Raw genomic sequence first — 26,114 nt, forward strand, 5'->3', positions numbered from 1 at the left:
AGTTACATTTTTTAATTATTTTTAATGCATGTATTTGGGGAAAAAAAATATAATTTTTGCCGTTGAGTTTCATTAAAAATTTTGCATGGTTTTATCTTTTACCGGCTTTGTGTCAATACACATTCAACTGTGGTCATAAATCAGCAGAGAGGAGCTCAGAAAAAGGCATTAAAGTCTTAGTAAGGAGCTCGCTGATAGATCCTCAGTTGACTCATTCAGCAGCCGGCCATAGACAGTGCAACACAGCAGCTATAGGAGGCAATCAGTGCAACATGTCTCATAAAACCCAATTGCAAACTATTTTTTAACCCCGTTTACATGTATTTAAGTATAAATATAGTTACAAAAAGTGAGCGACCTCTTCCCATTGGAGCCAATCCGTTTTTTTTCTCCCCTTCTTATTTGTCCTTCGCTGTTGTTTTTTGAGGTTTTGGAAGATTCCCTTCACTATAATATGTAACGTACTGAAATTGGGGGAAAAAACAGGAGGAATTTGGGCGGTTGGATTTTTTTCCTTTTCAGTGCTAATTAATTTTCTATTTTGATCAGATCTTTAATGACGTTATTAATTTCTTTATTTTTTCAAATCTTTCGATTTTTATTAGTGTTTTGTTTTTACCTTTTCACGACCTTGGGATTTTTGTGTTTTCGTTTCTTGCTCCCCCCTTCTTTCCAGAGCCATAACGTTTTTATTTCTCCATCACTATGGCCACGTGGGGGCTTGATTTTTGCGGGGCGAGTTGTATTTTTGAACAACACCATTGATTTTACCATATAATATACTGGAAAACGGGGAAAAAATTTCAAGTGCGGGGAAATTGCAAAACAAAGTGCAAGTCTACATTTTTTTTACTAGATTCACTAAATGCTAGATCTGACCTTCCATTATGATTCTCCAGGTCATTACGAGTTCACAGACACCAAACATGCCTAGGTTCTTTATTTAAGTTATGAAAACAAAATCCAAATTTTGTAAATAAAAAAAAAAAGCATGGAGCTGATGTTTTTATTGATACCATTTTAGTGTAGATGAGATGTTTTGATCGCCTGTTATTGCAATGTTGCGGCTGTCAAAAAATACATAATTTTGGAGTATTGATTTTTTTTCCTAGTTGCGCCATTTACCGATCATATTATTATTTTTTTTTTAATATCTTGATAGATCGGGCGATTCAAAACGCGGCGATGCCAAATGTGTTTATTTTTTATTTTGTTTTATTATTTTATGTTGAATGGGGCAAAAGGGGGTGATTTGAACTTAGATTTTTTTAAATGTTAATATTTTTAGAAACTTTTTTCCCTACGTTTTGCTTGCTTCAGTAGTTTCATCTGATCGCTTGTGCGACACATAGCAGGGCTTCAGCTCTGCTATGTGTAGTCAAAATCATCGGGGTTCTTAGGAGGTTTGCAATGGCAAGCAAGGGGGTCTTCTGCAGACCCTCCAGTTATGTAAAGTCAAGCCATAGGCGCCCCGCAATCATGCGACAGGGGCACGGATGGGCAGGGTTTTTGACGGGCTCTTGTTAAATTCCACTTTCCAACACTGACAGTGGCATTTAACAGATTAACAGTCACGGGTGGACCTATACATCATAGGTCGTGAAGGGGTTAAATCTTTTTTTTTTTTTCACTTTACAGTCTAATTTTCTTCTTTTCTCCCCAGTAGGAGACTTGACCCTGAGACTGACCACTTTTTACATCAGTACTGTAGTATACAGCAGTCTCCTATGATGTCCAGCCTGCGGGTGGGCTTAGTACCTACCAACATGATGGCGATGAGGGCTTTCACCATACTCCCGGCTACTATGGCAATCCTTTTGTACGCCCCTTATGATCACGCATTGGGGGGTGACGGGTGCCCAGATGGCTGCGCTACAACCTAAAATGTCATTGATTGGAATCGACAGCGGTATTAAGAGGTCGTCCACTACTTTATCACTGATGACCAATCCTTAGTATAAGACCTAGGTGATAACTTTGGGTTTTGATGCTGGAACCTCCAATCACAAGATCCGGCTCTGAAAAGTCCTACCAGAATAGAACTTTATTTATTCTCTATGGGAACAGTGGGAAGAAAAAAAAAAGACAAGTACTGTGCCCAGCAATGCCATAGAGTTCGAATGGAAAGTGGTGGCCCTCCTGCGTTTCGCCTTTCCTTCCTCACGGGGCTTTTTAGATCCTTGCTCTCAGGACCAATGAAGGCCCCATCGCCGATCTGCAAGTTGTCCCTTTATAGGTGATAAGTTGTAATGATGGGAATACATTTTTTTTTACATATTCCTTGGATAAATTTTGAGGATCCGATTAATCATTTTCGTTCTTCTTTAAGTTACTTTTCTGTGTTTTTTTTATCCTGTAGGGTTTGCTGACTTTTCATGAAACTTATGCAAAATCAAAAACGCTCTTTCATTTTTTTACCTTTTAACCAGATTATTGACTCCTGAGAGCAAAAAAGTCACACATTCTGCTAAAATGTCACAAAATTTGCACTGGAATATAGCTGGCGTCTATAATATTACTCCAGTGGGGGGAGGGGAGACTGGAATACATTTACGTCAACTTTTTAAAAAGTTACAATTGATGAATAGGTCGAAAACATCAGGAAACTCCAAACCTCGCCCTCAATGACAAAGATATAAATATAAACGTGTATAAAGACTGGACCCCACATATCACAAGATCGTCCATTTATCATGCACAGGGCAGCTCTTATACATTAATGGAGCGGAACAGTAATAAAACTGATCCAGTGTACTACATGGTGCTGTGGTGTCAGTGGATTGGTGGGGCTACTGGGTGCTGGACCCCCATTGATCTGATATTGATGACCTACACTTATCACATTTTTTGGACATATCACAAATATACAATGAAATAATTGAGACGATTCCCTTTTTTATGTAAAGTTTTTAATTTTTTATTGTGTATTTAGTTGAACTTTTTGATGTGGAGCTGTACAGGGGACATTCACACCTCTCCTGAGATCTCCCAAAAAAATATCTCTTGGTAAATCACACGACTACTCAAGACATGGTGCGCCAGGTAGACTACTTCATAAGAAGCCGACAACTAAAAGACTCATCAGTAGCAAACCTACTTGCTGATGATTTCTGCATAGTATTCTAGACAATTAGGTCTTATTCAATCAATTTAAGGTAAATGAAGAAGTTGGTGAAGACTCATTTTGGGTTTGCTCCATTGTCTTCCTCTTCTATGAGCTTCGTCAGCATCTCCTCGCACATGTACAGACATCGAGGGACATGGAAACAACCTGCAAGAAAAATTAAAAAAAAAAGGAAAAACTGCTGTCAATTCCATGGAGAAAAATCAACATCTTCCTGAGGTGGCGAGGATCAGCATATGTTTCTCTATCAGTATCTCTGAAATTTTTAGGATGAGGCATTTATTTGTCCTCCTGAAATAGCAGAAATTTTGGCACCAAAAAGACGGCATAAAATACCAGTGTTTTTTGATCCATAGTTTTCCCTATTCATTTGGAAAGGTGAAAAACATTGCAAAACTGCTAAAAGAATGGACATGCGCTGCAAGGAAAAGATAAGCAGCGTGTGCATGAGGTTTCAGGAATTTCATACAATTACAGAATCAGCAAAAATGCTGCATTGTTTTGCTGCAAAATGAAAATTGACCTAAGGTTCATATTACTAGGATCCCACTGAGCATATCACTGCAAGAAGCTCCTCCAAGGCACTGCTGATGGAAGGCACCTAAAGAGAAGCTGTCACCTGGTATTTGCCAATACATCTGCGAGCAGCATAAGACAAGGGATTCCAGTGATGTGTCACTTACTTGGCTGCTTGCTGCAGTTTTGAGAAAATCACTTTTATCTTCTGCAGATGTAGCAGCGCTCTGAATGCGGAGCTCTTTATAATCTCACCCATACCACTGATTGGAAGCTTTCTGCCTACGCACAGTGTGCCAATCAGTGGTGGGGGGCGGGACTGGACTACCTGACAGCAGGTTACTAGTCCTCTAGTGATGATCTCTTCCTGATAAAATCATTATTTTATCAAAACTACCGCAAGCAGCCCAGTAAGTGGCACATCGTCAGAATCAGGGTCTCTGTCTCTACATTATGCTGCACTCTTATTATACAGCAAAAACCTGCTGATAGATTCCCTTTATGATATAACTGCAGGAAGCGCCACCAAGACATCTCGGACTGGAATGATCACACTACTAAGGGGACGATAATGACATTACATGAAAAGGGGTCAAAGTCTTTACAGATCTTTAAGGCTATGTGCCCACGTAGCGTTTAAATCCGGACACTGAAAACCGGACTCCTTCCCAGAAATCGCATGTTTTTTTCCGCGCGATTTTACCGCGATTATGATCGCGATTTTCGCGTGCGATATTCAAGCACTTTCCAAGCGATTTGAAGCATCGCTTGGCAAGTGATTGACAGATTGACAAGTGTGAGCAGCTTTTTACTATTGAGGCTGCCTATGCGTCCTCAATAGTAAAAGATAGAATGTAAAAAATAATTTAAAAAATCGGGGTATATTTACCTTCTGACGTCCTGCGCAGTCTCAGCGACGCTCCCGTTCCCAGCGATGCCTTGCGAGACCTGTGATGACGTAGTCTCGCGTTGCTATAGCGATCTCGCGAGACCGCTAGAGTCACGCGAGACTACGTCATCACAGGACCTTGCCGCAAGGCATTACTGGGAACGCTGAGGCCCGGGATGGCAGCGCGGGACGTCAGAAGGTAAATATACCCCGATTTTTTATTTTTTATTCTTTTTTTTACAGGGGTATGGTACCCAGGGCCTGGAGGACAGTCTCCTATCCTCCACACCGTGGGTACCAACCGCACATGAGACGCTTAACTTCCCGCATGGTGGGCATAGCCATATGCGGGAAGTAAGCGATTCTCATGCATTCCTATGGGTGCGGAATCGCGGCAATTCTTTGCGATTCCGCACAAAAGAATGATCATGCTGCGATTTTTTCCACGATGCGATTCCGCCGCGGAAAAAAGCGCAGCATTAGCACAGCATGTGCGGAATGCCATAGGAATGCATGGGGGGGCGTTCTCAACACGATTTTTAAACGTTTTCACTGCGTTTTCAAGCTGAAAATCGCGGCAAAAACGCTTAAAAATTGCATCGTGGGCACACAGCCTAAAGGGGTTTTTCAGTAAGACTGATGGCTTAGTGATTGTGAATAATATGGGATCAGTGGCTTGCGAAGCAATGGATAAAGTCCTGCAATCTCTTCGACGTTTGCTCTGTATATCTGCATACTGCCCTAGGCATATGGAGCCATCCATACTTAGGTGGAATAATGCTGTAGCACCCGGCACAACTACAACTAAGTGTTAACACTAAGGTTACCTTTAAATGGCCCTCCTTTGATGGTGAGTGCCACCTTCCCTTCTTGAGTCAAGTAGCCAAACCACTCTCCGTGCTCCGGGTCCGAAAACTGAATTCAAAAGCAGATCAGGATAGAGAAAAATCATCATATAAAGACATCTCCGTTCTAAAAACCCAAAGAAAGATTCACGTCCATTACCCAAAGCCAAATGCAAAACTGCAGGAGTGGCACCAAAATGTATTTATGGGTAAATGCTGCACAAAAACGTGTGAATAGGTAGGAAACTGGGGGACAACTCCGGTGGCGGCCATTAGTCAGCACCTATGTAGGAGGCCAGAATAATGCAGAAGTAATGACCATGGTAGGGGCATGGCAGTATGGGACACACCTTCACTCTTCTGTGGTCCTATGTGAATTATCTGGCCTTCCTAGTCTATACGTGGGATGACCACTGACAGCCATGGTCTAGGCTGCCCAGCAGATGACACATTGGTTTCCATAATTAAAAAGGGGGCTCAAGGTGGAGAGGGAGTGGATCCTAAAAATGCATGGTGCCAAGAAATAGAGAAAAGCCAAAACAAAGGGATAGTGATCCTCACTTGATTTGGAGATTAGTCAGTGCTGAGTAGTCTCCTACCTCGGACCACGTTTTGCTATAGTGCCCTGCCCCATGGTGATGTGGTGTTACACGGCAGCCAATTAAAAGGAACACCTGCACAAGCGGAGGATACTGAAGTGTAAAACACTATGGAAGATGCCCATTCCTGTACCGAAATTTGGCTTTTCTTTATATGCAAATTAGGCTCGCAAGCGCACCTATCGACGCATCAGTGCACTTGCAGAAAATGGGAGACGGAGATTGGTGCCATCACAGATGATGAGTGGGCTTCGGTGCAGGAATACATACCCAATCTTTCGCTTAGTGAGCCCAAACAACTCTCATAGCTGTCATTCACAGAATAAACAGATCACCTGAAATGATGTTTAACACGGGTCTTAGAAATGATTCTAGATGCGCACAACAGGAAGCAGGAATATTGCACGCTATGGTATGCCCGTGTCTGCACTCATATTGGGGAGCAGTTTTGGGCCTTAAAGAATCAGCCTATGGGTGCGTGGTAACTAGTAATCCTCTCACCTGCATACTGGGATATGTAGATGAACTGTTGAGACTGGGACACTTGCCATAACTCGATTACTATACAGTGGGTACGGAAAGTATTCAGACCCCTTTAAATGTTTCACTCTGTTTCATTGCAGCCATTTGCTAAATTCAAAAAAAGTTCATTTTTTTCTCATTAATGTACACTCTGCACCCCATCTTGATTGAAAAAAACAGAAATGTAGACATTTTTTGCAAATTTATTAAAAAAGAAAAACTGAAAATGGCTGCAATGAAACAAAGAATGAAAAATTTAAAGGGATCTGAATGCTTTCTGTACCCTCTGTACATGGCTAGTGTTATGGTTCTGCAGTACAGGACTAGGGTAGGAGGGGGAAAAACTGACCCTGCACTGCGACTAGGCTGATGCTCTACGATGGAGTGGGCGACCCATTCATTGTGAATAGACACACTGACGATCCTAGGCTAATCTCAAGTGAAGACCTATAGATAGGGGGAAGGGGGTCCCTGAAAGATCTAAGGACTGGGTGCAAAAACAGGTCACCTCCTAACAGAAAACACAAAGAAGGCTGCAGAATCTAACGGAAAACAGAAACTAAGACTAGCAGAACCAGGGTTCCCAGAACTGCACTAACTAAACACACAGAAGGCAAAGCAAGGCTCCAAACCAGACTTCAAGCGATTAACACTGCTGTCCAGCAAGGAATGGGAGACAGGTGCAAGCTAATAAAGGGTGATACAATCACCTGACCAAAGGCAAACCCAGCACCAGGGGAAAAAGACCAGCAGCCAGAACACTACAAGAAATGGCGGATAGTCACAAACTGAGCAGATTCTAAGGCTATGTGCACACGGTGTGGATTCTGCTGTGGATCCGCAGCGTTTCAGGCTCTGCAGCAGATTTAGCTGCGTTGTACAGTACCATTGTTTTCAATGGTAAACTGAAAAACGCTGTGCACAGGCTGCAGATTTTTCCGCGCGGATTTGCTGCGGGTTCACATCCGCAGTATGTCAATTCTTTGTGCGGAATCCGCTGCGGTTTCACACCTCCATTGTAGAGGTGTGAAACCACAGGCTAATCCGCAGGTAAATCGCAGGTATTTTGATCTGAGATTTTACCTGCAGATTTTTCCAAATCCGCGCGGAAAAATCTGCAGGACCTAAATCTACGTGTGCACATATGTCATGTCCCACGACTTGGGAAATCATTTAATATTTGCATTGCTTGTGTTGTATCCTTGTTGCTAGGCAGAAGTTTGCCTTTCTCTGTATTTTGTCCCAACTCTCTCCCTGTAGTCCTGTGATGTATGTTTGTTCCCTCCCTTATTCTCCATTTTGTGATCGTCCCTCCATCTGTATGCATCTTCTTACATGTCCTCTGAAGAGTATTCCTTTTTACCTGCTGCTTTCATCATAATACAAGAATTTCAGTTAAAGCATCCCTCTTTTCCTGGAGTCTTCTTACATGAGATCGTGGCTGAGTTAAGCTGTCTGATTAATCGGTATGAACGTGAGTACAGGTCGATACGGAAGGGGCCCAGAAAGAGAGGTCTATCCAGGCACCATACGTTCTACATATCCATGAGTCAGAACAGTAAAAAGGAATAACCTGCCTTCAGAGACAGTAACTCAAGGTCTGTGCTGAATCTCAGTGGAAAAGGACATTTTCCAGATAGACTGTAACCCAGTTCCAGCCAGACCCCAGCGTGCATAGAAGCCACACTGCAGCTGAACAGAGAGGAATATAACTCCCATCATTACGCAAGACCCTGCAGCTGCTCCAGCTTTAGATACAAAGTATCAACTCTGTGCAGAGTCTGTGTATTTCCTGTTGCTGAACAGTGAGAAGTATAACCCTCATCATCCACTCTTCCTGCCTGCAATCTAATCATGTCTGAAGCAAGGAATACAATGTCCCTACCAGACTTACAAGCACAGGAAAGAGACCCAGACCCCCATCCACCATCTAGCGAAAGGGGAAAACGTACAGTCAAACCCACATGGAAAGTCATGGAGAATTTAGAGACTGCAAAATGTGAATTATATAGTGATGTGTCTTCAGTATGGAAGAAAGTGCTGAGTCATATAGACACTGCATCAAGGCCTGCTTCTCATGAGTTACCACCAGAGGGAGTCCTAGAACAATTATGCACAGCATACCAAATGTACATGCAGAAGAGTGACCAATATATTATTCTCCGGAAGAAACTGAATCTCCCAGAGACTTTAAAGGAATTGCAAGGTTTCCAGCAGCTTAATTCTGAAAGAGACTGCACTGTACGTGACACTAAAGTCAAGATAGAGGCTAGAATCGCACGAACACCAGATGCATCAACTCGCTCATCCAAATCGTGTAAGCACTCAAAACGTTCATCTAGGTCAAGTTCATCAAAATATTCTACTCTCACTGAGCAGCTTATAAGAGCACGTGCTAAGGCTGAAACTACTAAGGTACAAGCTGCCTTTGCACAAAAGAGAGCAGAAATGGATGCAGCTGCTGCACAAAAGAGAGCAGAAATGGATGCAGCTGCTGCACAAAAGAGCAGAAATGGATGCAGCTGCTGCACAAAATAGAGCAGAAATGGATGCAGCTGCTGCACAAAAGAGAGCAGAAATGGATGCAGCTGCTGCAGAAATGGATGCAGAAGTGGCACGCATGAAAGCGGAAAAGGAAGCTCTAGAGAAGGAATGTGAGCATGCAACAGCCATGGCAGAATTAAAGGTACTCGAGCAGGCTATCAGTGGGAGTCAAAGAGACAGCGTCAGTTTGTGTGAAATGGAGGCAGAAGACCCTATTGAACGCACAAGAGACTACGTGCTAAGCCAAGATGGCGAACCGCAGATCATCACTAACACACCTGATGGTGTTGACGCTTCTCCAGAGCACCAGGATGCCGATCCACTTACAGAATCCTGCATTCAAGGTCAGTACAATGCTCCCAAACTTGAACTTCCTTCATATTCCAGTATGCGCCAAAACCCTGCATCTCACCAAACTCCACTGGCTAATACCTACATGCAACCCAATATGCCGGCAGGTCATTATACCCTCGACAACCACACAGTGCCACCTCCGCAGGTAGCAGAAACTATACCCACCAAACCAGTTGCTGGACTAAATGCATATGCCACTCCATACTTCCCCATGTTTCAAGGCCAAGACGTCTCCACCTCTATGTACAACACCGCTCAGCCTACAATTGTGCATCCTAAGTCAGAAAGAACAGACATGTCCGACTTCGCAAGGTACATGATTCGCCGTGAACTTACTAAAACCGGTCTCACAAGGTTCGACGACCAACCTGAAAATTACAGGAGGTTGGAAAAGTGCCTTTAGAACCGTAACTGGTGACCTCGGCATCACTGCTGCGGAAGAGCTGGACCTGCTGATCAGATGGTTAGGACCACAATCCACAGAGCGTGTCAAGAGACTCAGGTCTGTACATATCAGTAATCCAACGGCTGGTCTCATGGCTGCATGGGAAAGACTAGAGAGAAACTTTGGCAGTCCAGAAGCCATAGAGGATGCACTGTTCAAGCGACTACAGAGTTTTCCAAAGATATCCAGCAAGGACAGTTCAAAGTTCCTAGAGCTCAGTGACCTGCTGTTAGAGCTCCAGCTGGCCAAGGCAGACACCCACCTACCTGGCCTTAGCTACCTGGACACTGCTCGTGGAGTAAACCCCATTATCTCCAAGCTACCATACAATGTACAAGAGAAGTGGACTGCAATAGGGTCAAAATACAAGAAAGACCATCAAGTGTCATTTCCTCCGTTCTCCTACTTCTGTGAGTTTATAAAAGACATTGCAGAGCGTAAGAACGACCCAAGCTTTTCCTACGGAGAATCCAGTGGCCCAGCTTCACCTAATTCTAAATACGTGAGCACACGCTCGAATGACAGAAACCGCAGGAGTCCAGTTTCAGTGAAGAAGACGGATATTCTTCCCTTACCAACATCAGCCCCAGGCAAGAGCAACAAGGGTGAAAAGATAGAGAACCCAAATCGTGAGTGTCCCATCCACAAGAAGCCACATCCCTTAAAAAAGTGCATCGGCTTCAGGAAGAAACCGCTCCAAGAACGCAAGGAACTTCTAAAGAAGTTCGGGGTATGCTACAGATGTTGTGCTTCTACTGAACACTTTGCTAAAGACTGTAAAACTACAATTAAGTGTATGGAGTGTGACAGTGAGGATCACGTACAAGCACTCCACCCATACCGTCCTGACTCTACACGTACTCCTTCCCCCACCACGAGCCATGACGGGGAGGACGCAGCTCAAACTGCAAGTCATACCACAATATCTTCTTCATGCACAGAAGTCTGCGGAGAAGGTCTCTGGGACAAGTCCTGTGCGAAGATTTGCCTGGTGAACGTATATCCCAACGGTCACCCAGAGAAAGCCGTGAAGGTGTACGTCCTCTTGGATGATTAGAGCAACCGATCACTTGCAAGGTCAGAACTCTTTGATATGTTTAACTTAAAGGGAAATGCTTACCCTTACACCTTAGGCACCTGCAGCGGTGTTACAGAGGTCTCTGGGAGAAGGGCCAGTGGTCTTATAGCGACATCCCTCGACAACACCGTAGAGATACCCTTACCTACACTTGTCGAGTGCAACCAGATTCCATCCAATCGAGAAGAGATCCCAACGCCAGAGGCTGCTCTTCATCACCCACATCTCAAGGGGATAGCAAACAAGATACCAGCCCTCAACAACAGCGCAGATATCCTGATTTTGCTTGGCAGAGACATTCTCCGGCTGCACAAGGTACGTCAGCAAATTAACGGACCACACGACGCACCATTTGCCCAACGCTTTGATCTAGGCTGGGTAATTATAGGCGATGTTTGCATACACAAGATGAAGAGACCTAGTAACATCTCCTCTTACAAAACACACATCTTGCCAAATGGTCGCAGCACTCATTTTCAGCCATGCCCACATCATTACTGGGTGAAAGAGAAAGTGAGCAACACCAAGAGGCAACAGGAATCCTTCAACAACATGAACACGCTCCAGCCCTGGGACGAAAACCTCGGGTCAACAGTGTTCGATTCCACAAGTGAAGACAACAAGTTAGCACCCACAAGGGAAGATAAAGAATTCATAAAGGTTATGGACAAAGAATTTGTTCAAGATGACTCCAACAGTTGGGTAGCTCCTTTACCCTTTCGTTTCCCAAGAGCGAGGTTGCCGAACAACCTGCAGCAAGCAACTGCAAGGTTCTCATCCTTAAAGCGTACCCTAAAGAGGAAACCAGAGATGGAGAAGCATTTCATTGACTTTATGCAGAACATCTTTGACAGAGATCATGCTGAACCTGCGCCACCACTGAAGGAAGGAGAAGAATGTTGGTACCTTCCATCCTTTGGTGTCTATCACCCTCACAAGCCTAACCAGATCAGAGTGGTGTTTGACTCCAGTGCTCAGTATGAAGGCCTCTCTCTCAACAACCTGCTACTAACTGGACCCAACCTGAACAACAGCCTCCTTGGAGTATTGATCCGCTTTAGACAAGAACCTGTTGCTATAATGGCCGACATTCAGCAGATGTTTCATTGCTTCATCATGAAGGAAGACAGCAGAAACTATCTTAGGTTCCTATGGCACAAAGACAACAATGTCAACAATCAAGTCATAGACTACCGGATGAAGGTCCATGTCTTCGGCAACAGTCCTTCACCTGCTGTGGCGATCTACGGACTGAGACGGACAGCCCAGGAAGGTGAGAGCGAGTACGGATCCGATGCTCGTCAATTCGTAGAGAAGAACTTCTACGTAGACGACGGGCTCAAGTCCTTGCCCACAAGTGAAGAGGCAATTGACCTACTCTCCAGGACACAGGAAATGCTATCCACATCAAACCTCAGACTCCACAAGATCATCTCTAACAGTCAAGAGGTAATGAGCGCGTTTCCATCTGAGGACCATGCCACGAACCTAAAGGACCTCAACCTAGGTTCTGATGTTCCTCCCACACAGCGCAGCCTTGGTCTACTGTGGGATATCAAACAGGACACCTTCGCCTTCCAAGTGTCGCCCTGTGACAAACCCTTTACCAAACGAGGAGTCCTATCTGTCATAAACAGCATCTACGATCCTCTCGGGTTTGTAGCACCCATCACTATTCAAGGCAAGATACTGTTAAGACAGCTCACTGCCGAGAACACTGATTGGGACACCCCGCTGCCGACTCAGAAACAGTAAAGGTGGGCGACATGGAAGAAGTCCTTGAAGTTCTTAGAGCAACTCCAAGTCCCACGTTGTTATTCTCCAAGATCATCTTTGGCTGCAATCAGAAGAGAAGTCCATATTTTCTGTGATGCATCTACAGAAGCCATAGCCGCAGTAGCTTATCTGAAGACCTTAGAAGCTAATAAGGTGCATTGTGGTTTCATCCTGGGTAAGGCCAAATTAACTCCAAAGCCTGCACACTCTGTACCCAGACTCGAACTTTGCGCTGCAGTACTGGCAGTAGAAATTGCTGAAGTTGTAAGAGACGAAATGGACATTGCAATTGATTCCTTTACCTTTTACACAGACAGCAGAGTGGTACTCGGGTACATACACAACCAAACAAAGCAGTTCTATGTATATGTGAGCAACAGAGTAGAACGCATCAGAAGTTTTTCTACCCCCGAGCAGTGGCATCACATCTCCACCGATCTAAACCCAGCTGACCGAGGTACAAGACTTACATCTGCTTCTAAGTTTGGTGACAACATGTGGTTTATGCCTCCCAGTCTCCTGTACGAAGATTTCTGTGCGAGCAACACCAACAATGCTTATGAGCTGGTGGAACCAGAATCTGATAAGGAAATCAGACAAACTATCTCTGTTCACTATACTTCAATGACACCTAGGCAAGGGTTGAAGTTTCACCGCTTCGAACGCTTCTCTAGCTGGTCCTCCGCTGTACGAACTATAGCTCGTCTCATCCACATTGCTCGCTGTTTTACAAAAGACAAGCCCTCAGGGTGCCATGGTTGGCATGTGTGTAAGAGTCGTCTCACTGCCGACCACATAGACCATGCTGAACATGTCATCATCAGGTGTGTGCAACTAGAAGAATATTCACACGAGATTGACAGTATTACCAAGGGAGTCAGTATGTCCAGAAACAGCACTCTGCTTGACTTGAACCCAGTAGTCGATCATCGCCAGTTACTAAGAGTGGGTGGACGTTTAAATAAATCTGATGTATACGATAAGGAGCAGAACCCTATCATCATTCCAGGTCGACATCACGTCACTACTCTGTTGATTCGGCACTATCACGAACAAGTGCAGCACCAAGGCAGACATCTTACTGAAGGTGCCATCAGGTCTGCTGGCTTGTGGATCATGGGGATGAAGAGGTGCGTCTCCTCAGTTCTCCATAGATGTGTCAAGTGTCGAAGGTTACGAGGAAGACACCAACAACAACAAATGGCGAACCTTCCAGCAGATCGACTGAGCACAGACCAACCATTCTCATACGTTGGTGTAGACATCTTCGGCCCATGGTCGGTTGTTGCCAGAAGAACCCGTGGAGGAGCCGCAAACAGTAAGCGGTGGGCTGTCCTATTCACCTGTCTCAGTATCCGTGCAGTTCACATCGAGGTAATTGAATCCATGGATACCTCTAGCTTCATCAATGCTCTAAGAAGATTCTTTTCCATCCGGGGACCTGCCAAGCAACTCCGGTCCGACTGCGGCACCAACTTTGTAGGAGCCTGCAAGGAATTGCAGTTTGACAATTTCTTGTCCGACAATGGATGCACTTGGGTATTCAACCCTCCACACTCTTCACACATGGGTGGATCCTGGGAACGCATGATTGGAGTTGCACGAAGGATCCTTGACTCCATGTTGCTGGACCATAAACTTCCCCTTACTCATGAAGTTCTGGTCACTTTCCTCGCAGAAGTGTCAGCCATAATAAATGCTAGACCTTTGGTCCCAGTATCATCTGACCCTGATGCTCCAATAATCCTTACCCCAGCTACACTTCTTACACAGAAGATCGGAGCTGCTACAGTTCCTCCCGGGAATTTCGATAACAAGGACATTTACAAACGTCAGTGGAAGCAAGTACAACACATAGCTAACGTGTTTTGGCACCGTTGGAAGACCGAATACTTGCACCTGCTTCAAAACCGTCACAAATGGCAGACACCCAGTCCCAATCTCCAAGAAGGAGACCTTGTTCTCTTAAAAGACAAAGAGGCACATCGTAACGACTGGCCAATGGGTCTTATCACCAAGGTCATGCCCAGCGAGGATGGAAAGACGCGTAAGACAGAAGTTAAGGTGACAAAAGGGGGCTCTACCCGAACCTTCCTCCGTCCGGTCACCGATCTCGTGCTGCTACTGTCAAAGGAGGACGTCACATGAACTGAACATTGCTCCTGGACGTTGCTCACGGCGGGGAGCATACCTCCTCATCCCCCAGTTTTATTGAACATTGACATTTTCCATTGGATTGAACTTTGAACATTGCCATTGGATTGCTGGGTTGGTGGAAGAGTTGGCATGTTTGCGGCTTCCCCAATCTGAAGATGGGTTTAATAGACTTGGACTTATCTTCCGGTGTGATCTACGGGTCAACAACAACGAGTTGGACTTTAAAAATGTTTGATGTTTATTATTGCATGCATGTTTTTCTTTTCTCTTGTTTTTCAGGTTCGAACGACTTCGAAGAATTAAGGACATCGTGAAATCCAAGAATTTCAGGCGGGGAGTGTCATGTCCCACGACTTGGGAAATCATTTAATATTTGCATTGCTTGTGTTGTATCCTTGTTGCTAGGCAGAAGTTTGCCTTTCTCTGTATTTTGTCCCAACTCTCTCCCTGTAGTCCTGTGATGCATGTTTGTTCCCTCCCTTATTCTCCATTTTGTGATCGTCCCTCCATCTGTATGCATCCTCTTACATGTCCACTGAAGAATATTCCTTTTTACCTGCTGCTTTCATCATAATACAAGAATTTCAGTTAAAGCATCCCTCTTTTCCTGGAGTCTTCTTACATGAGATCGTGGCTGAGTTAAGCTGTCTGATTAATCGGTATGAACGTGAGTACAGGTCGATACGGAAGGGGCCCAGAAAGAGAGGTCTATCCAGGCACCATACGTTCTACATATCCATGAGTCAGAATAACATAGCCTTATAGCTAGAAAGCGGATTGCTAAAAACTGGATTTCTGCAATTCCCAAGACAGGCAGAGTTTATTACTCAAGTTGAGTCCCTCATATCATTGGAAAAAGGGGTATATCTCAAAAGAGATAGAAGTAAATATTTTGATAAATTATGGGGTCCCTGGCTTGGAGGTAACCAGCGATCAGCCTTGATATGATCTTGTTAGATGTGTATCAGTTGCTATGGAATCACTACACATTGCGCTTACAAATGCCAATCGGCTGTGTGCCTTTTGACTCGGCTGGTCTTGACCGGCCTGATTTACTCTGTTTTGTTTGGTCATAGATCTATGATATGGTATTCTGAATGACAAACATTCTGGGGGGGGGGTTAAACACCTTTGGTTGAGAATGCTATATGTATATGTGTAACTGTTATAAAATTAATAAAAATTTAGTTGATTAAGAAAAAAAAGAAATGGGAGGCAGCGCTTCCTGGAAAAGCAAAGAGGAGCCATAGACTGCAAGTGCAAGGATACGCCCACAAGTGCACTTGTGAGCCTAATTTTGCATATCAAAAGAATAATTCGGGTGCAGGAATGGGCATTTTCATACATTTTCACACTGCCCTATCCGGCATTACCTCTTCTTGCCCAGGGGTAGTGTTAGTGGCAGACCATGCGTTATCTGATTGTGCCAAGTCCTCTACAATATAATGTCCAGGGGTTGTCCTTATGAGATGACCTCTTAGTAAATTTTACTGTAGGGGAATCCATTGAACGTGGATTATGAGCAATTGCACCTTAGTTGCCCTTATTGGTATTATTATTTTAATAATATACTGTATATATTTATTAATATATATTATTTTTTTATATCACTCCGCGTTTTACAAACCCGGCTGAATGCATATTCATAAACGTTCTGGAAGTTGTCAAGCAGTCGTGGATCCTTTGTTTCCATATAGCCAAGCAGGAAGGCGATGAGGGCTTCTGTGTGCGGCCACCACATTTTCATGCTCCACTCAAGCTGGAGAAGACAAAAAAATGGTTAACTGCACACGTTATATGGCCAATTAAATTATCCATCTATCTAAGGAACAAAGAATGGAGGCAGCGTACCAAAAAAGTATGGCAAAAAAAACATGTGGGTTATTAGCCCATAGTGGTTGGCAAAGTTTCGGTTCCGAAATGCGAATTTTCATCAAGCAGTGAGAAAATACAAACGCCGTATATTTAAAAGGCAAAGCAATTGTATAACCATTACAAATATGTAAAAATATACAAATGAAAGTCAGTGTATAGTATATAAACCACCATGTACATATACAATAAGGTACCTGCAAGTGAATGAAATAATATAATGTGCAAAAAGCTGCAGTAATTAGATTAAACTTGGATGATTGACCCCCTAGAGTAAGAAACTATTAGCGTATAAATCTACATATTCGCCATTCTAATTAACCAAATTTGCATGGCAGAATAAGGGACCAGGTGTATTGTGCATTTTTGCACATGCGCAATAGAGAAATGAAGTTACTAGCGCCATCTCTCAATCAAAGGAATGGGATACTACGCATCATCACATGCAGGGAAAGCCAAAGGTAAGGCTAAAGGTTAGATGATGTTGAAATTGCCATCTTGCGAAAGGGCAAATCTAAAGGTAATAACACCATCCATTAATAGGCAACATAGATCCCAAGCTCCAAAATAGGTATACAAGATAACCCAAAGAATCCAAGAGAACCCCCAGTAACTGGGGCTGGTACATCTGAGAGATGTGGATATGTAAGGAGGCAGTGGCATAACTAGAGTCCGATAGGCCTGGTACAAAATTTGGACCTTCGCCCTCGCATGTTGGTCAGATGTATGAGCCCTTTTAGCATTCTAAATCCTATAATAACATACAAATTGCCCTCCCCCATTATTTAATTATGTTCACAAATTTTGGGCTTCTTCCTGGTATATATGTGTCCCATTCAGGTATATTTGACCTCCATCCTGGTATATGTAGGTTTCCCATCCTGGTATATATGCTCCCCATTCTGGGCCCACCCTAGTGTACATGTTCACCATCCTGGGCCCCATCATGTTCACGTTCCCTATCCAGAGCCCATCCTCATATACATATGTCCCCCATCCTGGTATATATGTCCTTTATCCTGGGCCCAATTTGGTATATATATCCCCCATCCTGGGTCCATCCTAGCATATATGTCCTTTATCCTGGATCCATCTTGGTATATATGTCCCCCATCTTGGTAAATACTGTATGTCACTTATCCTTGGCCCCATCCAGGTATATACTGTATATCCCCCATCCTGGCATATATGTCCCTTATCCTGGGCCCCATCCTGGTATAAATGTCCCTTATCCTTGGCTCCATCCTGGTACATATATTCCCCATCCTGGTATATATGTCCCTTATCCTGGGCCCCATCCTGGTATATATATCCCCCTTCCTGGTATATGTCCCTTATCCTGAGTCCCATCCTGGTATATACTGTATATTCCCCATCCTGGGCCCATCTTGGTATACATGTCCTCCATTCTGCCACTATTCTTTAATGCATAGGAAAAAAAAAATAAGATTCCACTCACCTTCTCCCCCATTCCCTAGCCGTGCGGAGTCCTATTCTGAAGATGGCAGCTTACTTCAGCGTGCAAATGACGGGAGCGCATGACGTCACTGCCAAGTACCCCCAGTCATGTGTATGCCGATGTGGTGCCCCTGAGGCTCAGTTGCCACAGAGGTACTGCACCTTCTCCTAAGGTGTAGTGCCCCACCATCCAGGTAAGGTGGGAACTCCTTTCCACGCTCCAACACTTGCACCCCACACAACAGGGTAGTTCTGCACAACCACATTGCGGCTCAGTGCTTAGAGAGTAGCAGAGCACCTCTGGTGGTTCACTGCATGGAGCACTGGATGTGCTGGGAGGTGGGTGGAGTTGAGAGACATAAAAGAGTGGGAAAGTATAGGATTAGAGGTTCAGTCTGACAGGAAGTCAGCGAGGAAGGAAGCCACTCGGGAGGAGTGGGGATCCCTGGAAGAAGGGATGGAGGAAGGAGTGCTGCAGCTGCCCCAGTGATCTGAGCCAGCTGGCACGGAAAGGAACAGAAGGCGAAAGACGTAGAACTGCAACCTAAGCTTCCATAAGAGAGAGAAGGATTAGTATGGAACGAAGGAGTAGGAGAACAGAGAGGACGTGGGTTGGAAGAGGAACCCTGCCTATAGGTTCTCAGAGCAAGGCCGGGGCCCGGTCCTCGAGGTTGTATGGACACTTATGGTTCTGCAGCAGACACCGGTGGAGTAGTTGGCTGTAAATGCACTACTCCCAACTAAGACTCGGGGCACAACAGCAACTGAATAGAGAGCCGGGACTCAGGAGAAGGGAGTCCCCGAGAGAGGCTACAGCTGTCTGCCATACGAGTAGAATTGTTAGGAACATATGACAGGAGGAACTCCAGAGTACCACGGTACTGGGGACCTTCACACCTTAAGGCGCAATAGAGGAGTCGTTCAGGAAAGGTACATGTTAGCGGAGTGTTGGAGAGGAGCTTTCCATCTGGCCTGAAGGTTGGCTGAATCTCTGACCCGGAGGACACGGCCGGAGGCAGGCACCCTTGGGTACCGCAGACTGTGAGTAAAGCTTTGGAACTGCAAGCCTTGGTGTCCTCCATTCATTCTTGCGCCAACCCGCTCAGCACCGCTTCATCTGGGTACCATCCTTTACGCTCCCTGCGCCTTTCCACAGCCATTACAACTACACTGCCCTGGGACATCAGCCCTGCCTGTGGAGGGCTATACCATCACTGCTGCATCCTACCATCTGTCCCAGAGGATCCGTCTGCAGCGTTGGCTTAACACCTCCCTTGCCGAGCACCACAGGTGGCATCACAAATTATTCCATTCCATTAACTACATATACATTCCGCTATTGACTTAGGCGCCCAGGGCCACGGTCCGAGTCACCGCTGCTGTGACACATCCCCCTGACACCGGCCCGGTACAGAGTACCCCGCAGCCCTGGGAGGGCGACCCACCGATGTCAGCTGCTGGCCTCTGGCCGGCAGTGTATATTGCAGCGCATGGACCCATCCATTCATTGTTTCTTGTCAGGATGTTTTGGTTTTTGCCAGGGAGGCTTTGCACTCATACTGTCTTGGTGCTGCTCCTATTTAAAGGGAATCTGTCACCCCATTTTCAACTATATATATATTTGGCATAGTATGACATTTATGCTATTATTCAAGAAGGTATTTTTTTGTCGAAACCCACCAAATAGACAGGTCTTCATTCATTAATGCGTATTACAAGTTGAAAACATGAGGTGAGGTTTTGCATCTGCCCATAATGGCATTACTCACCTGTGTAGGGCAATGTCCATCCACATCCTGGAAAGAAAACAGTCCTCCATGCTCCTGGTCCCATCCTGATTCAAAGGGTAGAAGTACAAACTTTTCCACAGCGATCTTCCCCAAGTTATAGTCATGGTTTGTGAAGGATCGCCGTAAAAGAAACCAGCCAGCCTCAATGGCATGTCCTGTGATGGAGACAAGATATTAGGAAAGGACGGCAGCCACACAGCAGAGTATCAGAGCGTGAACTGACCATACCAGGGTTCTGGTGTCTGCCCATGCACCCTGGGAGCTCCTTTCCATCTTCAGAAACATTCTCCAAAATGGCCTGACCATCACGCTGCAGAAGAACACGAGGAAATAGTCATATGGACAAGAATCATAAGGGTAAGGTTTACTGTTCAGATCCTAGTGGCGTTAATTGATTTTCTTGTACCAAACAATGCCTGCATCCTTTGAGGGACCTTTAGATTGCTCAGGCCTTTAAGCCACTGTCAGATCCCTCATACATTAGCCAGAAGAAAAGATGACTACAAAGAGCATCTCTTGCTCTGGAGGACCTGACTATGTAGTACTTCATTTCCCCTGCGGTGGCACTGCAGGGAAAGTAAACCAATGTTATTAGCCTCCTTCAGAGATAACCTATAATTACTGGGGGTCTAATCAGAGATAGAATCCCTTCAATTACTTTCTTCAATATTAAAATAGCAAATGACCAAGACTGCAGCATATCTATCTAAAGGCGCAGCATTAGCGTCTGCAAATGCAGAGCTTGTGCAGGATATGGCAGCGTAAAACATTATGAAAGATACCCATTAGCATTGCTGAAATTTGTTTTTTACTGATATGAAAATCAGTGTACTTGCAGCCTATGGCACTTCTTCACTTTTCCCATCCAGCACTGCCCTCTGTTTTTTGATTGACAGTTGAGCGCAGTACAGTGGCCTAGTGCCAAACGTGGCCCAATGGCCACACTTGAAATATTGGTGGAAGGATCCAGAGGCTTCAAATTAAGTTTGCAAGGTCAGATCAAGGTGACCGTTGTGGTTTTGGATGGTCCATGAATACACTATTGCCCATGGGGTGGGCAAAATCATGTTGAAATTCTCCCACCCCTCTACCATAGCTGCCATCTGCTGTTCGTTTAGTATATATGGTACCTGTAAGTGCTGCAGGATCTTCTCCACACTCCAGGTTCCCAGTTCTGCATACTTCATTGCTGCCTCTTCATCATCCTCACATAACTGATCCACCAGATTCAGCAGCATCATTGGCACCGCCATAGAGTTCACTGGTTCAGCTCCAGGCAACTCCGGTCTTCCTAAATTAGATGGATCTACTCGCACCCAGTGAATTATTTGATCCATCATCATCCGTGCTTCTCTCTATATGAAAATAGACTTCATTACTAAATATCTTCAAATTTCATAAAAATGTGCAATATGTAGAAATCCAGTTGTTTGCAGCTGCTTATGTCTCCCCAAGGGGGTTGTCTCAAAAACAGCATATATACCATTTCAAGGTGATATATATAAAACTTGGGATATGACTGTTGGGACCCCCACCAATCATCGGAACTGGGGTCACAAAGTCTTCATGTTGAATGCAGCCGTAAACAGGTATGAAACAACAATAATTTATTCGATTACACAACTGGGTAAGGTGCCAAAGGCACAATGCAAAAAGGGGAAGGCAGTAAATTATTTTACAATGGAAATTCGGCTATTTGGCTAGATAGGATTTTAACACAATCCTAATCACACTCTTCTAATACGAATAGACAACTATCATCAAGGCAGTATTGCAGGATATCCCGGGTCTAAGTGTGCCTTCCCTATTCCTAAAGCTAGGTGCGCTTTAGCTATCCCTGCTCCTCGTATTACCTCTGATGGTGAAGACACTGGGGCAACGTACCTTGCTGAGCTCCTAAAATCAGCCCATATCTGTCCCTTCCCCCACCCAGGGAAGAGGGGAGTTGTAGTGTATAAGAATACACAAACTAGACTAACAAGGGAAGAAATACACGGATAAATGAAAATACCAATCATACAAATATGCACTCACAAACAATAGAGTAGAACCCCGGGAAGTAAAGTAAGGAAAAAAATCAAATTGGAGATAATGAGGATATGCACACAGACAAATCAACAAGCAACAGTATTCTGAGCAACACTCCAAACGCGTCCTCAAACAACCAACACCTCCAACTCCATAACCACGCAGTATGAAACTAACACTGGCAATACCTATTTGCCAGAGGTAAGTATATATAATGGAGGGGAGTGTCCAACACTGAACAGCTGAGACCATCAAAGCAAAAAAGCTCCAGGAGCGATTAGCAGAACAGATTAACCCCTGAACTGCTAGCAGAAACCTGCTCTGTTTAATACGAAGGTGAAGTGCTTCTAATTAGTGCAGGAGTACTAGAAATCAGACACAGCAGTCTCTCTGTCGCGGTAAACCTGTGACAACTATTACAGTCAAAGGTGTCTTGGTCATAATGTAGGGAAGGTGACCTGATGGACGGACTTGTCGGTAGGGAGAGAAGAGATGGTTGGTGCACTGAAGTTGCATGTTTGTAATAGTAGAAGGGAAACAGCTGTGGAAAATGGAATAGGAGTGCAGTACCTAAGTTTGACCACAAGATGGCAGGGGGCAGCATGAGAACAGGACTTTACAGCAGTTTAGGGCTAAGAAAACGCTTAGTCATGGGGGGCGGGGAGATAGGAACCCAGGAGGGAAATTCCCGAGGAGGGAGATAAATAGGACAGGAGAGGGTTCCAGTCCTGGGAGGAGCTCAGGAGGAGAAGAGACAGTGAAGAAGAACGAACAGTAGAGGAGAGCTCGACCAGGGGACTGAGGAGAAAAGAAGTCAGGTGGGTGGCCCCGACACGAAGAACCGCAGAACAGACGAGGCCCCGAGGGTACCAAACTGACGACGACCTCGGACTGGTGAAGCGCTGGGGGTAGATAGGCCTAGGGCAGCCCCAGTGAAAGAGCCAAGAGGAACATCACTACGACAGAAGAGAGGTGCAGGTACCCGGGCCTGGATACGGAGAGCTGTGAAGGTGCTACGGTGTATGGCTACGGTCGTCAGGAGGACGGCCAATAAACTGGGACCTGTTGTACCCGAAAATCTGCCTCCGTCTCGTCTCGGTGTCGTCTGTGTGTGGTAAGCAGTGGGCCACCCCCCAATCCGGGCCCTTACTACAATAATGCCCTAGGTGAAAGTATTATCAGTTAAACTCATGCTTGTCGTACTCTCATTCTTTTTACAATACTAATTGTACAGAATCCACCACTACTCGGGTATACTACACAGTTAGGCTGCAAGTCCCTGATTGATGAGATGCTTCAATCACCTGACACGCTGAATTCCTCTGTTCCCTAGTCCCCTCAGTACCGTAATTCCACACTTTGAGTCGCAGCTCTCATGACTGTGCCCTTCCTGTTATCCGCTCCCACGGTTCTAGCTTTGTACTCGTCACAGGCTCCTCTCTTCGGGTTCTGGACATCCAGCTCTGGTTCAGTTCCTTTGGTCATCCTAGTCACTCAATTCTGGTTATTCAGCTCTGGTTTGCTAGTCTCTGGTTCCGCACTTGCAATGGTGGCCATAAGCTAGCTTAGCTACTTCCACACGTCTGTTCTGTGCTGACTCTTCCCCTCTGCCTTCCTGGGCTTTTTATAATTCCTAACTGTGACACAGCTATCATCTGACCTGGTGTCTCTTCTAATTCCTTCCTATTAGGACCACACGCTGGGCTCTACCATTCTTGTTGGCACAATTCTATTTTCTTCCCTTCGCTTACAGATGTCCGTTCATGCATTATCTTCACTTCCTTACCCAGCGATACTGAGCATGTGCAACCACAGTCCTTTTGTTGTCTATAGGAGTACTGGTCGGGTCATACATGTCTTGCTTATGGCACATTCCTTTTAAAAACAAAAGGATTGGACATGTTGAGCCAGGAGATCACCACGCAGCCAGTCTCACTGACGTTCATGTATATAGCCACCTTTCACAAGGCAAAAGTTTATAGCCTGGTCCTAGAATTTATCGATTGTGCACCTCATTGGTGCATCCTCAGATGTTGAGGTTTTTCCTAACAGGAAATTCTAATTTTTCTTAAGTATAAAAGGAAATCAAAGTTTTGTCCATTTTATTAGCATATTGCATTTTTATGTTTTATATGAAAATTAGACACCGCACCCACACAACCCTGGCAATCCCACCCCTCTCTTTCACCTTATACTTCTCTTTTTGAGTTGTTCTCCATAGTTCATCCATCGCCAAGATGTAGAAACACTCACTGAAGATGGTGCGCTGGATCTTCACCGCTCGACCATCACGTGTCACCACGAAAGCACATTTTAAGGAGTCAGATGATGGGCGAGCATGAGTAATAAGGAACTCTCCCCCTGATTACCAAAGGAAAAACAAATAACATGGAGTATATTATTTCAAATCAATCTCCAACTTAAGGACCCTAAGCGTATTAGATAAGAGTTGTCTGAACCTGAAGATTTCTCCATTTTGCCTGATAGATGATCCTTTTACAAGCTGCTGCCAGATGATTCTGTTATCGGCTTACTTTGCTCTCCCATTAGAGAGCATATCAATGCTCAGAAAAGCCAAACGTTAAAGCACCTTTATAGAAGATACGTCACCACTCATCAGGTCAAAAATGGGCAGTTTTTGCCCTGATTTTATTCCACCATATGCTTTCATATGGCGGAGGACCTTTTTATTTAGGGCTAACTTTTATGGTCTCTACGGGGGCATAGCTCATAGGATCCTCAGGGGCGTGTATTTAGGTTGCTCTGCATTATTATCCTTTGAGCACTGCCCCTTTGGTAAAAAAAACATAAAAATTAGCACTAAATAAAAATGCCCATATCTCTGGAACCGTATAATGGATTTATAAAGAACAAAAAGCGGAATACTCAGGGGAGCAGCGGGAATAACATAAGAGCAAAAACTGGTCACTTTTGACCTGGTGACAGTTCATCTTTAAAGAAACACCTAGTGACACCTGTTGCATATGGTTCCACGAGTGTGATCATAGGGATTCAAAGAACATTAAGAGAGCGAGTTCCTTTGTTATGCTCTGCCCTCTCAAGCAATTATTTGTCCTATTCTTAGAGGAATCAATCAGTTTAAGATCAGAGAGGGAATGGACTTTTGGCGGCCCCAGCTTATCAGCCATTTATAGGGACTCTACTTTAAGTGCCTCTTTGCCTTCATAGTTTACCAGACACAGCGCCATACTTTTTGTAATGGTTGTGCCTGATATTGCAACTTAAAGTGACGGCGGTCTCATCCACACTACACAGCCAGTACTAAAAGTACAAAGCTGTTTTGGGGTATGAAAAAAAAAAATCAGGTGAAGCATTACTTGGTGGATTATAGGTCAATTTTAATGTTCTTCAAAACATTAAGAACCCGAAACTTACCAGCAATGGCAGAATTAAGTAGTTCCTCATTGTGGAATCTGGGCACCTTCCTGTAAAGACGGCAATACATCCAAACCTAGGTTAACCAGAAACCAGTGGAGGTCATACTCATGTGAAGATTGCCAAATTAGTTTTTATATGTATATAATAGTGTGATTAGTTCCTATACTGAGTCAGAAATTGTGAATTGGGCCTGTTCACCCTATCGGTCGTATTACAGATCTGTGGGTACTTCATATGACTCTGTATAGTCACTCAAAGACAAATACAGGAAAACAAATATATATATATACACACACATAACTAGAAAAAATATATATAAATAAGAAAAAACATCATAAAGAGAAAAAAAAATTGCAAGGCAAAAAATTCAATAAAATGTCATCAGAAAATAATTTGTACCCCAAAATTGTACCATTGAAAATGTCAGACACGCAACACAGAACTCCATCGACAGAAGAAAGAAATAGCTCCAGGTCACACAACTATTTTTATTTTTTTTTAACCTACTAAAATAATAAAAACACTATACAAGTTTGGCATCACCAGAATTGTGCACACCTGAAGAATCAGGTTGCAAGATTATTTTAACTGTCAGAAAAAAAATGCAAAAAAGCAACAATAGAATTGCAAATTTTTTTCTTCCCCGTTTTACCCTTTGAAGAGATTTCCCGGTTTCCAGTACGTAATATAGCAAAGTGATTGGTGTCACTAAAATGGC

General features: G+C 44.4%; 1 protein-coding gene across 2 annotated transcripts in view; it reads right to left on the reverse strand.

The window, feature by feature from the left end:
- Positions 1-2,892: 2,892 nt before the first annotated feature.
- Positions 2,893-26,114, reverse strand: part of RENBP (renin binding protein) — a 54,708-nt gene continuing 31,486 nt past the window's right edge. For both annotated transcript variants that reach the window (XM_073590788.1, XM_073590787.1), the window contains 8 exons: positions 25,394-25,469; positions 24,186-24,358; positions 21,100-21,324; positions 20,198-20,279; positions 19,949-20,124; positions 16,477-16,608; positions 5,357-5,444; positions 2,893-3,271 (listed from right to left, as the gene is read on the reverse strand). In XM_073590788.1, the coding sequence (XP_073446889.1) occupies positions 3,180-3,271; positions 5,357-5,444; positions 16,477-16,608; positions 19,949-20,124; positions 20,198-20,279; positions 21,100-21,324; positions 24,186-24,358; positions 25,394-25,469 (1,044 nt within the window). In that variant the 3' untranslated portion in view covers positions 2,893-3,179. The remainder of the gene's footprint in view (positions 3,272-5,356; positions 5,445-16,476; positions 16,609-19,948; positions 20,125-20,197; positions 20,280-21,099; positions 21,325-24,185; positions 24,359-25,393; positions 25,470-26,114) is intronic.

This window comes from Dendrobates tinctorius, unplaced genomic scaffold (genome assembly GCF_039654945.1).
Source record: "Dendrobates tinctorius isolate UK_male_01 unplaced genomic scaffold, ASM3965494v1 ptg000120l, whole genome shotgun sequence".
In the NCBI taxonomy this organism is placed as follows: Eukaryota; Metazoa; Chordata; class Amphibia; order Anura; family Dendrobatidae; genus Dendrobates; species Dendrobates tinctorius.